General features: G+C 43.8%; 1 protein-coding gene across 1 annotated transcript in view; it reads left to right on the forward strand.

Moving 5' to 3' along the window:
- LOC134459695 (uncharacterized) overlaps positions 1-15,000 on the forward strand; it is a 68,236-nt gene that overhangs the window by 43,756 nt on the left and 9,480 nt on the right. The window contains exon 11 of the mRNA XM_063212089.1: positions 5,658-5,741. Within this exon, the coding sequence (XP_063068159.1) occupies positions 5,658-5,741 (84 nt within the window). The remainder of the gene's footprint in view (positions 1-5,657; positions 5,742-15,000) is intronic.

Genomic DNA, 15,000 nt, shown 5'->3' on the forward strand with positions numbered 1-15,000 from the left:
CAAGAAAAAGCTCAATAACTCAGTTTCTATTTGCTTGATATACTTCCATGTAGAAAGCTCTACACTCGTCTTGCTTTAGCACCTCATCATCTGAGGTTAGACGTAGAACATCATGATGAAGAAAAAAACAATGTCAAATCTGTGGCTAGGAATATCTGAATGGCTAGTGATTCGGGAAAACCACTAGCCACAGTGGCCGGTGGGTGAAGAAATTAATGTCAAGCCCTGGGTGGTGGTAAACAAATATGAAAACACTAACATTTGTGAATGAGCAACATAAACTGTGATGAAATACATGCTCTACCTTTAAAGGTCCAATATGCTCAATTTTGTTTCCCTTCTTCAAATTCATCTGGACCAAGAAGTGACAATCCATCAAATGACAATACCCATAAATGTTTCAAGTCATGCCGTGTTATCATGTCATGTGAGTGTGAAGAGTAAGACATTTATAGCTGTGCTGTTTATGCCCCTTGTTAAGGGGAAGTAGTTCAATATGGTGCATGAATATGTAGGAAGGACCTCAACGCATGTACGGACACATACAAATGTCACATTTAAAAGTCAATGGAAATACTTGAAATTGATTGGCGTTGGTAAATATTCATGGAGAACTGCAGGCCTGTGAATGTGCACCACATATTTTGATAATGAACCCGCTCAAAATGTGAGACACTGCACCTTTAACAACATCTCTGCTGCCATTTGCCTCGCTCATCCAGGCCTATTCAGTTAAATGGTATAACCATCCTCACACCAGCTCATGAAACGAACAGGAGATTTCAGCAGCTTATTTCCCTGGCTACATTTTTATTATTTCATGTAAGGGGCTGTCAGAGATTAAGACATTAAAAAAGGAGCCACGGCTGAAAAAAAATGGAACTGGAACCCATGAATGCATTTATACGTTTAGCAGTGTTTCTTAAAGGGCGCTTTTAAAAGTACCAGCAGGCTGAGACCTGACAACAGGTCTTCATGGTCTCGGCGCAATTGCTAATTCATGACCTTTTGGTGTCCGTGTCTGGAGCCGAACGCCGACCCGGGGAGAGTAGGCACGAGAGTACCAGAGGAAAACAGCCCTGTCGCTGGCCAAGATTGTCCCCTTTCTTCCTCTTCTCTCTCCCCCTCTCTCTCTCTCCCTCTCTCTCTCTCTATCTCTTTCTTTTTCTCTCTCACTAGCTCTTTCCCCTGCTTTCCCTCCTTAGTTCTTGTTCCATCATCTCTCCCTCCCCCACCTCTCTCTCACACACACACTCTCTTTCTCTCTCTCTCTCGCTCTCTTTCTTTCTCTCTCTCCTGCGTTCTCCCTCTACTCGTCCCCTTCCAAACTCCCTTTCTCTTCCACCTTCTCTTCTCGCTCAGCCCCCCCCCCTCTCCTCCTCCTCCTCCTCCTCCTCCTCCTCACTCTCTTCTTTCACTCACTCCCTCTCTGTGTTTGGCTCAGAGACCTGAAGCTGTAGCTGAATTGCCCTGTGCTGTGCTCTGCTGTACTGTGCCGGTTGCAGGCAGGCAGGCAGTCGGATGATAAGCGCCCCTTAATTGGAGGTGTTGCTGCGACTCACTCCATTGATCGCCATGCAAATGAAACCCCACACCCCTCCTGCAACTCCCAAGGAGAAAGAAACTTCCCAGGCACTGCTGGCTGCATTAAATGGGGACATAAAGAATTTTTAAAAAGGGAACTACACTAAAAAGAAAAGAAAGCTTCTGTGCATGGGCTTGCTTCCAATATTTGCTCTCTCTCTCTCTCTGCCTGTGTGTGTGTGTGTGTGTGTGTGTGTGTGTGTGTGTGTGTGTGTGTGTGTGTGTGTGTGTGTGTGTGTGTGTGTGTGTGTGTGTGTGTGTGTGTGTGTGTGTGTGTACTTGTGTGTGTGTGTGTGTGTGTGTACTTGTGTGTGTGTGTGTGTGTACTTGTGTGTGTGTGTACTTGTGTGTGTGCAATCATGCATGGAACACCATGAAAAGGTTAATCAGTTTAATATCATAAAAGGGTGACCTTGAATATCCACTTGTGTTCACTGCATATCCTCGTCCCTCCAAGATTACAGTTTGGTTGTAATGGTATTGAGGTCGCATGTGATGCAGACAAATGAAAGGCCAAAGGAGCTCTGCTGATTGGTTCTGATGTGGACCACAGGAAGTGAAATTAAATGATCAAGGTCCACATCACTGATCAATGCTCCCATTGTCCTACCTAAACCATATTTTTTGCTATCATGTGACCTTTTGCATTTTGGACTTTCAACATGTGAAATGTGGTGTCTGTGACAGAATCCATACTGGCACACCCGTACATGCATGTGTGCAGTCTCTCTGCAAGTGCTAAAGATGTTATTGCACTGAGGATCACTTGTATTTTATCTTGGTTCCGCCTCTTCACAATTTTATGAATTCAAAAGACGTTGGGCACTCCGTAGGGGCTGTCATACCCTGCATGATGGACTCACAGGGATGCAGCGAGAGTCATTTAGGATCTTGCGATGCTGGAGGAGGTGAAAGAGGGAAAGGAGGAGGGGGACGAGGAAAAGGAGGAGGGAGTGCAGGAGAAAAGAGTGCAGTATGTGCGCACGTCTGGATTTGTCAGGGCTGTCGATGCGAAGCACTGAGCTCCACGAGCCTGCTGTCGCCGCAGACTCTGTCAAGCGGAGAAGAGGAGAGAGGAGGGGGGAGGAAAGGAGGATAGGAGGAAAGAAGAGGAGAGAAGAGGAGAGCAGAGGAAAGGAAAAGGAAGGAAGCAGAAGGAGGGGAGAGGGGAGGAAAGCAGGAGAGAGGAGACTAGGGTGGAGTGGAGAATGGAGAGCAGAAGTAAGGAGGAGGAGGGGGAGGAGAAGAGGTGAGAGGAGGGTGGGATTAAACATGGGGCCCTCCGCTGGGACCGGCTTCCAGGTATCGTTATCGCCGCGGGAAGCCCCGCTATTGGCTGAGCTGGTACAGCCCCTGCTCCGCTCAGGGGCGCTTGAGCAAGACAGACGTCTAGTCCCCATGCTTTCCCTGCCTGCTGTAAAATAGTGTTGACCTTGCAGAAAAAAGGGCTGAAAACATAAATACGGTGCTTCAAACTCTTCGATCACTGAGATTTCAGAGGAGGACAGCACTAAAAGTGCTAGCCGCCGCTTAGTAGGGTGTCATCTATCTACTTATGAGCTGAACTTGTGTACTGTATATACACTGTAGAGGTTTTGTTTACTGTTGCCGCCTTGTCATGGTCGTTAAAATAAAAGGTTGTAAAATTTCATGTGAAAACACTTGGTGCGTCTTAAAAACTGACACGTTTCGGCATACGGTGCTCTGATGTAGCGGTGTACATTTACAGTATGTTGTAATGTCTGCTGTATAAGTCAGCTCTCATAAGGGCATAGGCGTAGCTAGGGGTGGGCCTGGGTGGGCCTGGGCCCGCCCACTTGACATCCAAGCCCACCCCATTCACACTTGACAGTCAACTGTTGCCTCATTGAACTATAATTAATGGCATAGCACTGAGCGATAATTAATAATTTTGTCAAAAGTCTGGTTCATCGTCTGTGATTTCTATGATTTAAATTCCAAAGTATCATTTTTCAGCACGATATTATAATATCTACCTACACGCTTTCGTGGTGGGCCCGTCTGATTTTTTCTGGGCCCACCTGTTTTATTATTTCTGCCTACGCCCCTGCATAAGGGTGTCAGTGTGTTCCTGTTTGGCTTTGGCTCAGATACTGTAGGTAGGTATACAGTAACTGACAGGCACCCTAAAGGGCCTCTTGTAAAATGCAGAATATTGTTTTAAGGAAATTAAATCTCGAAAATCTTTGTGAAGTCATTGGCAAATAGTGAAATTGAAGCTTTATTAAAGATATTTTGTGTGCATGAGTGTGAATGACATGGCCTTAAGCATGATAGTATATCAGTACATGACTGCAGAGGTTATGCCCACGTGCATTTTAAAATGGAAAAGCATAATTTCCGTTAAGCAAAATCTGATTAACAATGAAATTTGGATTATTTATTAAAGGTGCACTGTGTAATATGTTTCAGTAGTTTTCAGTAATTTCCAGAATTCATGCTGCCCATTCACAAATGATACATTTTTCATGAGTATTTGCACCAGCATTAAATAGTAAGTATTCATCATGACTGGGAAAATTGCACTTTTCATGAAAAGTGATCTTCTCCGTTGTCCGCCATTTTGAATTTCCATTTTTAGCAGCAAAACTTGCTGTACTTTGGTCATACTTGTAAATATTGGTTTATTTCTTTGTAAATATTCATGAAAAGATCACATTTGGCAATAGGGTGCACAATTTCAATGAGCAGCATACAGTACCTGTAGTTGCAATACCTACTCTGGCCTCCATCCTACACAGTGTACCTTTAATGCTGACATGTATTTAAAATTCTTAACCTAACATTGTCTTTTTAGCTTGACATTTCTCCCTCATGTCATTTGCACTTTTCATGTTTTTTTCCATGTTGTTTGTGGATGTGAATGAGTACAACAACCCCAAACCACAAGCCGTTAGTGGCAAGTGCAAATGGAATGTGACAGCGTAATTGTTGGAACCCAGTTATGTGATTGTTTTAGGATGGTTGGAAGCAATAATTGTAACCACAATTGAACTGTGATTAATTGCACAGCCTTGCTTCAGTGACAGGGGAGTGTTACGTACACAGTCCATTTTGCGGTGTTAACTTAATTCAACACTTACCGAGATAATTTTATTACCACTCTTCTAGTTTTTAATTAACATTTCAAAATGTACTGTGGTGTGAAAACGAACTTAAGTAAAATATGTGGCTGCAGTATATGCGCTTTTTGCACCTCTGATCAGACACTGAACTGCATTTTATTACTCGGTATCCCTACATGTGTATCGACAATGAAAGTGAATCTAAATCTACATTACAGGTAGCTGACACTTTTATCCAAAGTGATTGACAGTTATGTACAGGCTATTGGTTACAGCCCCAGTAGCAGTATGAGGTTAGGTGCCTTGCTCAGGCCATGGAGTGATGTAGGTAGTAGAAGTGTGGTATTCAAACCTTCTTCTCTTTCATCTAGATCCCATGTCCTTAACCATTACGTACACCACGGCTGTCCTTGTGTAGTGTAGTGTATACCGGTATGCGTGTGTGTATATGAAGAGGCAGATACTGTTGAGGTGCTGCATCTGTTTGGGGCTGATCAACATGTAGAGAGCAGCACGCTGGCGCCTTATTTATGGAGGGGTTGTGGTATGTGGGGGGGGGGTGGAGATTGATGAGTGAATGCTGAACTGGTGCTGAGGTAACAAGGTCAGATTAATGGCCGTTCTCTGCTGCTGTTGTTGTTGTCGTGCCAGAGTGTTAGTGTTTCCAGAGCACTCGCGCTTCTAGAAATTGAGTTCGGTAAAACATTCGGTAAGCATTTAATAATATGTCTCCTTTGAGAATGTTAGCTTAGTATTTTCAATAACAGACCCTTTGCATCGCTTTGACTGATCGATCATGTTGTTTTCCTGAGTAGCTGTGTCTGCCTACTGTATAAAGTCTTGTTGCAGATGTGTGATCCTGTTATTGTGGTGAGGGTAGACTGGTAGGGGAATGGGATTGGGATTGGGATTGGTTGGTCGACTGGATGTGTTTTGCTGTTGTGTGTTTAACTGTGTTGTGTGTTGGTGATGTGTTTTACCTGCCAGTGTGGAATGATGTCAGGAGACCCTTCCATTTAGAGATGATTGAGCACTTTGTGATGCTGAGACGCTGCCTGGCCAAGTTACCAAGTGTGTGTACACTGCACTGTTATGTCCATGTGTCTTCTCTCTCTCTGCTGTGTTAAATACTGTATTTCAGATTTGTCCCTACAGTGCTCTACATGAACATGACAACACACACTCCTTATGTGCTTAGTTGCATGAGGATTGTTTCCCTCTTTAATTCTCACGTGAACACTCACCTACACAAGCATACACATCACACACACCACCATACACACTCACACACACACACACGCATGCAGGCACGTACACAGGCATGCATGCGCGCACACAGACACGCACGCACGCACGCGCACACACGCACACACACACACACACACACACACACACACACACACACACACACACACACACACACACACACACACACACACACACACACACACACACACTCACTGTCGTTATACAAAAGGCCTCACACCTACGCTGTCTAATCCGAAATACAGGACAACTGGGTCCAAAAATAACAGCTTGGAATGAGATGGCCGGAGGAGGACAGATTACGGCGGCCCTAATCTGTGAAAAGCTGTCAATAAAACACATTTAAAGTGATTACAGGGCAGCTACTGGCACGCGGGAGGGGAGACCAGGGGATTGGGAGGTGGTGTGTGTGAGTGCGTGTGTGTGTGTGTGTGTGTGGGGGGGGGGGGGGCGCTGCTTTGCTTTGCTCTACCTTTGCCAGTCTGTGTTGAACTGAGCAGTGTCAGCAGTGCCCTGTTGACATACAAGCACATATAGTGGCACACACACACACACACACACACACACACACACACACACACACACACACACACACACACACACACACACACACACACACACACACACACACACACACACACACACACACACACACACACACACACATACATGCACAAGAACGCCTAGTGACCCAGACATGGTCAGTCACAGTGATTCAATTTCCACATTCATAGTACAACCACACACACAGAAGCACATCTAGTGAGACATGTAAGACGTACGCATGCATGCACGCACGTACGCACTCGCACACATGCACACTCACACATACAAGCATATCTACAAACAAATAAACCTGACGAAAAAGGCAGCCAGATCATTATGGATGTGAGAGGTGTGGTCTGCTCTAAGGGGCATGACAGATGTACACTGTAGATGTAGATGTAGATGCTCTGGCTGCAGGGGTGCACAGGATGGCCTCTTTGTTTGTGTTATGGCATCTAAACCTACATCAGTATTTAATAACCTTTTATCGCTTGCGTAGTACCCCCTTCACCTTTTTTCCATATCATGAGTACTGTACATTATGCTCGATATCTCTACCTCTAGCCCCCCGTGACTACGTATATTGCATTCATTTGGTATTATTACATTGTTCCACATACTCCCTGCAGTGTGCTGGCGTACCACATACTGTACCCCTGGTTGGAAATCACTGACCTACACCTACATTTTACTGACCTACATTTTATCTGAGTGTATGTTTTGACAAGATTTCGGCACAAGGCATCCAGTCTCTTATTAAGCTGTTTCAAAATGAAGTTCTGCCTTTAAAAAAAAAACAAAAAAAAACAAACCCTGATATAATCAGTTTTTCACAAGTGATTTCATTCGTTCATACCTGCAAGTCATGTTAACACCCCATTTTTTTAAACCCCGTCACATCGTCCGCAGTTGTGTCCGATCAATCTGCAATTAAGTTTGGCGCATTATGCTCAGAAATCAATAGGGAGTATTCATTTGTTATTTTACTGTGTCCGCATTGAGTATATCAAGCATGTGTAATTGTGTTGTCATTATCTGGAGCTGAATGAATGAGGAACGGTGCTGTCTCTGCTGCCCATTGCGGCTACCGACGTCAAGTCATAAAAATAAAGGATTCGCCCTCCGCTGCAACGTTTTTCTCTCCTCAGTGTTTACTGCATGCACATGGCATGTCCGCTGCACTCTGAGAGAGAGAGAGAGAGAGAGAGAGAGAGAGAGAGAGAGAGAGAGAGAGAGAGATAGGAAGAAAGAGAGGGAGGGATGGAGAAAGAGAGAGAAAAAGAGGAATATATAGAATAGAGTAGAGTGAATCAGTCAGAGAGTGAGAGAGATATCAGGAGTGAGAGAGAACAAGAGTGATGGAACACTCTTAAAATGTCCTGCTCCCTGAAATAGACACCATTATGCTTCTCAATGGCTCTCAGTAAACATGCAAATGTATGCTCTGTCGGCCATAGCAAATGACTCACAACTGAGTGCCTGCTGCTGTCACTCACACAAACCCCCCACCCCTCTCGAGCCCTGCGTCACACACACACACACACACACGCGCGCACACACGCACGCACACACACACACATACATATACATACACGTCAGCAGCTCTCTGCAGCTCTCTGACGTTTTTCCTCTTTCTTTTTTGTCCTATGTGTTTTTTCAATCAAATTCTCCCCTATATAGGACTGTATGAGCTCTCCAAGGTCTCCAGTCCCTTGTCTCTCAAGCACACAGAGCCACAAGGCCAGCCTTTGCCTTTGCATGCGTTCCTCTGGATCCAGAAGGCTTTGCCTCTGTCAGTCACACATAACCCCCACCCCTCAAAGCCGTCACCCCCCCCCCCTCCAAAATGACAGAACAACTCCTCCTTTTTACTCTTCTTTTTATGGTCTTTTTAAAGAAAAAAAAAATCAATGGACCCTCCGTGTGGTCTCTCTGTGGGGTCTCCAGTGTCTCGTGTCTTTGTGCTAAAAGGCTGAATTTTTTTTTAACCGGGCTTGGCCCTGCTGTGGCTCAATTGGTAGGGCACTGCACTGCTAAACCGGCGACCCGGGTTTGATTCCCTCTCGGGTCCTTTGCTGAACCTCCCTCATGTCTCTCCCTCTCCCACTCGCTACCTGTCTCTCTCTCTGTCTTGTCACAAATAAAGGAACAAAGAGAATGCACAAAAGAAATGCTTTGCTTTGCTCAGTCAGCCCTTGGTTGGTTCATCCCTTGAGCTGTGATCCTGCAGCATGTCTTTCTCTTTCTCTCTCTCTCTCTCTGAGATGCTGTACAGTGAAATGCAGCCGTGCCGCAGTACTTGATGCAACGAGTAAGTGAGGGAGCGAGACCGCATCTCAATCAAAGCGGGTAGTCAGGCAGGCAGGCATGCATGGAGGCAGGCAGGCAGGCAGACGGGCAAGCAGGGAGGCAGGTGGGCAGTCAGGCAGGCGGGCGGCCAGGCAGGCGGGCAGTCAGGCAGGCGGGCAGGCGGGCGGGTAGGCAGGTAGGCAGGCGGGCGGGCGGGTGCTTGCATTTTAAATGCCACTGAAGGCGCACAACAATTATTTAGCGTCCAAATGCCACAGAGCTATTGACATGATTTCGAAGGTAAATGCGCTTGACTTCCATGTGCTTAGGGAGTCATGGAGGAGGGAAAGTGACGAGCAGGGAGGAGAAAAAAATGCACTTAGTGTGTGCGTGTTAGCGTGCGTATGAGCGTGCGTGTGATCGTGCGTATGTGCGTGCGTGTGAGCATGTGTGTGGGTGTGTATCCAATTCTGTGTGTGTCTGCCCATGTCCAGTGTTTGTGCGATTATTCACACAATGGTTCTTCTGGGCAGAACAGGAGTATTGTCTCCACATCCCATTTGAGTGCCAATGTGTCCTTTGCCACAGCTCGAGGTATGGGAGCATGCAGAGTGTGTGTGTGTGTGTGTGTGTGTGTGTGTGTGTGTGTGTGTGTGTGTGTGTGTGTGTGTGTGTGTGTGTGTGTGTGTGTGTGTGTGTGTGTGTGTGTGTGTGTGTGTGTGTGTGCCTGCATGCGTGCCTGCGTGCGTGCCTGCGTGTGTGTGTGTGTTTATGACCACATCTATCAATCACATCCAGAAAGTAATTTCATGTTATGCAGTGTGTGATTGCACATGCAATTGTATGTGTAAGCACGTGTGTGTGTGTGTGTGTGTGTGTGTGTGTGTGTGTGTGTGTGTGTGTGTGTGTGTGTGTGTGTGTGTGTGTGTGTGTGTGTACATGTGTGTGAGTTTATGCATGGATGTAGACTACACATGTGTGCCCCGCATGCTTCTGCTGCTGCTGCTGCTGCTGCTGCTGCTGCTGTGTGTGTGTGTGTGTGTGTGTGTGTGTGTGTGTGTGTGTGTGTGTGTGTGTGTGTGTGTGTGTGTGTGTGTGTGTGTGTGTGTGTGTGTGTGTGTGTGTGTGTGTGTGTGCTGCTGCGTGGTCCCTGGCCCCCCCGGCCGCCAGTGTCTGCAGTGTAATTGTGTGATTTATCCTTGACGCAGGGGCCCAATTACGTGGCTGTAATATCCGCGTCATGCCTCATATAACTGCCGTAGTCTACAGCATATGAGCCCTGTTGGCCGCGCCCCACACTAATGACAATTGGACATTTTTACCGGTCACAAAGGTGGGCTTATTATTTTCTGTGTGTGTGTGTGTGTGTTTGTGTGTGTGTGTCTATATGTGTGCAAGTAAATGTGTGTGTGTGTGTGTGTGTATGTGTGTGTGTGTGTGTGTGTGTGTGTGTGTGTGTGTGTGTGTGTGTGTGTGTGTGTGTGTGTGTGTGTGTATGTGTGTGTGTTACTATGTCTTTGTGTGTTTGTTTTTTGGTGTGTGTGTGTGTTTGTGTGTTTGTATGTCTGTGGGTGTGTGTGTTTGTTTGTTTGTCTGTGTGTGAATGTGTGTTTGTGTGAGTGTGTGTATTAATACAGCAGAATAATAAATTGCATTAATAAATACACAATACACAAGACATTACATACATTACATTATTGCACAACATGTTAAAATTGTTAAACGTGTGTGTGTGTGTGTGTGTGTGTGTGTGTGTGTGTGTGTGTGTGTGTGTGTGTGTGTGTCTGTGTCTGTGTCTGTGTCTGTGTGCATGCGTACGCATGTCTGTGTGTGTGTGTGTTCGTCTTGCGTCCGTGTATGTGCGTGCGCTTGTGTGTGTAATGTGTATCCGTGTGTGTGTGTGTGTGTGTGTGTAGTGTAGGGGGATGGGGAGGCGGTAACCATCTGTGGACGCTTGCTGTTTGCTGTGGCTAATTGGCTGGCTGTGTACCTGTGCTGCGGAGTGGAGCCTGTGCTGTGTGTGTGTGTGTGTGTATGTGTGTGTGTGTGTGTGTGTGTGTGTGTGTGTGTGTGTGTGTGTGTGTGTGTGTGTGTATGTGTGTCTGTGTCTGTGTCTGTGTCTGTGTATGTGTCTGTGTCTGTGTGTCTGTGTATGTGTATGTGTGTCTGTGTCTGTGTGTGTGTCTCTGTGTGTGTGTGTATGTGTATGTGTATGTGGGTAGATGACGGATAGGCAGCAAAAAACATTTTTTTCACAAAACATTGTTTATGAGGGAAAAAAGTATATGTCTACGTAGTGCAGCAATTAATCTTTCAAAAAATCCAAGTGGTCACAATGTTGGTCTATTCATTGATTATTTATTTACATCGATAAAGCAATTTGCTGAAAATATGTCCTTTGGTGTGACGTTAAGAAATAAATATATTAAGTAATGTAGAAATGGCTTGATGGAGTTTTATGAACATTGTTACACTCTTCATATTTATTGCAATTTTTTAAAGTCTTAATTTAATGAGAAATTACCATTTAAGTATTTTTTTTCCCATTAGATGTGAGATTATTAGAAACCTTCCAGGAAAAACAGGGATATCTTTCTTTTAAATGTTCAAAATTGTCCGAATTTATACTAACTTTTCAGGGACGATAATTTGTTCTTCCCTAATGCAATATTCAGTGTTTATCAAACATATTTTTTAGCTCAAACAAATATTTGAGCGTTTAAAACATGTCACACCGTAGGACATTCATGTCACGCTAAAGGACAGAAATGCAAAACTGAGCCAGAAACAAATATATCAACATGATTACTTTGTCTTTTGATCATAATATAATGTTGTAGTCAATATGGAACTACACTTTACACTTATAAATCTTTGAATCGTCGATTATCAGCCTATCGTAACTCTTAATGACAGCCATGCGGTCATTAAATGTAACCTGCAGAGCTCATAAGACTCATACTGAAGTGTGACCTTGGCATGACCATCACACTTTTGTAGGTATGCTATGACTGTCACACCATTGAACCTGTAGTGTGTAGTGGCCAGTGCCTGTTTGGTATCTCAAGCTGGACAGAACATTTATGCTGTATATTGAGCTCTCCACAGCATACTTTATTCATCTATACTCCTCTATATACTCTCTCACTGATCTTTCCTTCACTGTTACCGTTATATTTTATGGTTTCAAAGCACCATTAATGACATTTTATATCATTAGACAGAATCTAAAATCAACAGCAAATATTCATCAACAATGCATCAAAGTATAAATTCCAAAGGCCAATAAAGGAATAAGTAATTTGAATACACAATATTTATCTAGTCAAACAACAAAACAAAACAAAATATGTACTACGCAATTTCTCAAATATCTAGTCCATTGGTGTGACCTGTTTGTCCTTTGGTGTGATACTCCAAAGTGTCACACCATAGGACTTTTACCATCACACCATAGGACTTTTGAGCTTTTGAGTTAATTTAAAGCCATGTCGTTGCCAACTGAAATACAATTTCACCTTTAGTAAGATGCATTTTCATACATCTACATAAGAAAAAAATATGAAAAATATACACTATTGTCAAAATGTATTTTATGGCTGTCACACCAAAGGACTACAAAACTAATACATCTTGTGGTAGCAAAACATAATTGATTGACTGAAGAACTCTGAGAGAAAAATCTAAAATCAACCCTTGTCATTGGCTTCTTAAGGGTCTAAAGTCACAATTTATGTACCGCTGGAGCTTCAACAATAGATAATTATCCACAGAATTAACCAAAAATATGATGTCACACCACAGGACATTATTTTCTGCGACAAAGTTTCATAAGTCCATACGGTCTCAGAAAAACAGGAAAAAAATTAAGCATTGTCACTTGCTAAAATAGACACCTTGAAAAACATGCCAGGTTTGTTTAGACAAATGACTGAGCTTTGATTATTTATTTAAAAATGTTTTAATATGGAGAACCAGGCTTGCCTCAGTCACACCATAGGACAAATGTGACATTTGACTCAAAATTAAGTATACTTATTTAAGCTCTGTATTTATTACACATTACTTTTTCACAACAACGACATTCGTTTAATCATTTAAAGCATTGACAATTTTGAAAGCATGAATTTACTTAATTTTAAGAGCCTGCGACAGCAAAATGTACACGTCACGTCATCTACCCATGTGTGTGTGTGTGTGTGTATGTGCGTGTGTGTGTGTGTGTGTGTGTGTGTGTGTGTGTGTGTGTGTGTGTGTGTGTGTGTGTGTGTATGTGTATGTGTATGTGTGTCTGTGTGTGTGTCTGTGTGTGTGTGTGTATGTGTATGTGTGTCTATGTCTGTGTCTGTGTCTGTGTGTGTGTCTGTGTGTGTGTGTGTGTGTATGTGTGTGTGTGTGTGTGTGTGTGTGTGTGTGTGTTCCTTTGCTGCACGCACATGTGTGTGTGTGTGTGTGTGTGTGTGTGTGTGTGTGTGTGTGTGTGTGTGTGTGTGTGTGTGTGTGTGTGTGTGTGTGTGTGTGTGTGTGTGTTCCTGTGCTGCACGCACGTGTGTGTGTGTGTGTGTGTGTGTGTGTGTGTGTGTGTGTGTGTGTGTGTGTGTGTGTGTGTGTGTGTGTGTGTGTGTGTGTGTGTGTGTGTGTGTTCCTGTGCTGCATGCACGTGTGTGTGTGTGTGTGTGTGTGTGTGTGTGTGTGTGTGTGTACTGTGTGTGTGTGTGTGTGTGTGTGTGTGTGTGTGTGTGTGTGTGTGTGTGTGTGTGTGTGTGTTCCTGTGCTGCATGCACGTGTGTGTGTGTGTGTGTGTGTGTCTGTATGTGTCTGTGTTAGGCATGGTACGGTTTACGTCACACACCGAAACCGTACGGCCTGTATGTCAAGGCACGGGGTAGTGCGTAACCGCACGGTGCCCACGGTTTCCAAAAAAAAAGGGAGTGACCACCGGCGGACAACGCAATTAAAATCCTACTACTTTTACAAGCATAAAACACAAAGACTACGTAGGATATTGAGTGTGGAAAGATTGATTTCTATCAACCAACTGAAAGACATAATGTAACAGCATGCACCTGCTGACTAGGCTACAGTAGCCTATAAGCAGTGTTGTAGTCTACTTTTTTATGGTGGGTATACTGTATATTTGAGCATTTTTTGAAGTGGGTATACTGTATATATTTGTGCTTTCAAAACAATGGATCCATCAATTTTAAGTGGGTATACCGAAATCCCTGAAATTTAGAAGTGGGTATACTCCGTATACCCGCGTTCTACGTAGACTACACCACTGCCTACAAGCAAGTGCAGGTCGGTCAACAGCGCCCCCCCCCCCCCCCCCCTCCATCTCTCCACGTTAGCGCAAGTGACTGCCCCCAGCCTTTATTCTGACCAATTTAAATTAAATGAACACGAATTTACAAAAAATGACAGATTAGCAGAACAAAGTAGACTATGACTTACGTTACAGTAGCCTAGTGTAGGCTATATCCACGTGGCATTGAATGGGAATTCCAGACGGCAAAATGCGAGACAATTGAACATATCCATCAGATTCACTGCGCTGTCCTTAACTGCAATCAACTGTAGGCCTAATTATATGTAGCCAGTTAAACTCTGATGGAATGAAGGGGACTTTGTGCTGTTGCCTAGTTAACATTGATGTTTAACACTAAAACCAAAATAAAATTTGACTGTTTTAACAGGCTCAGTTTCACAGGAGTTTTGTGAAACATTCTTGTGCATAGGACTACACTTCTAAAAAAACGATCTTTTAAAATTATTTGTTACCTTAACTTTCACATTTTAACATAACTTAACCCTATCACTTGTTCACTTAAAATTGAATTTGACTTCTGATTTTACTTCTATGCTTCTCACGGCCGGCAGTTTCATGATAGGAAGCAAATTCATCCTAAGCGCAAAACTCGCAGAAAGCGGTATCAAAATAAAAGTCAAAATCGTTCTCAGTGTGTCATTCACCAAAATAGTCATACTGCACTGACCTAATGGTCCATTTGCCTACAGGAGTGTAGCTGTTTTATCTTTACATGTCAAATGTGTTATAGTATGTAATGTTTGAATATTTGTCAACTTAAAAGTTAGGACTTAGTTCTCCCTTTCTGTGAAAAAAAGCATGTTTAAGTCATTGATATCTTTCCTCTTTCAGTAACTTCACCTTGTTAGGTTAAATGAAGTAAACTTCAACATACCCATGATAAGCTTACATTTTCATTCT

Source organism: Engraulis encrasicolus, chromosome 2 (genome assembly GCF_034702125.1).
Source record: "Engraulis encrasicolus isolate BLACKSEA-1 chromosome 2, IST_EnEncr_1.0, whole genome shotgun sequence".
NCBI classification, from domain to species: domain Eukaryota; kingdom Metazoa; phylum Chordata; class Actinopteri; order Clupeiformes; family Engraulidae; genus Engraulis; species Engraulis encrasicolus.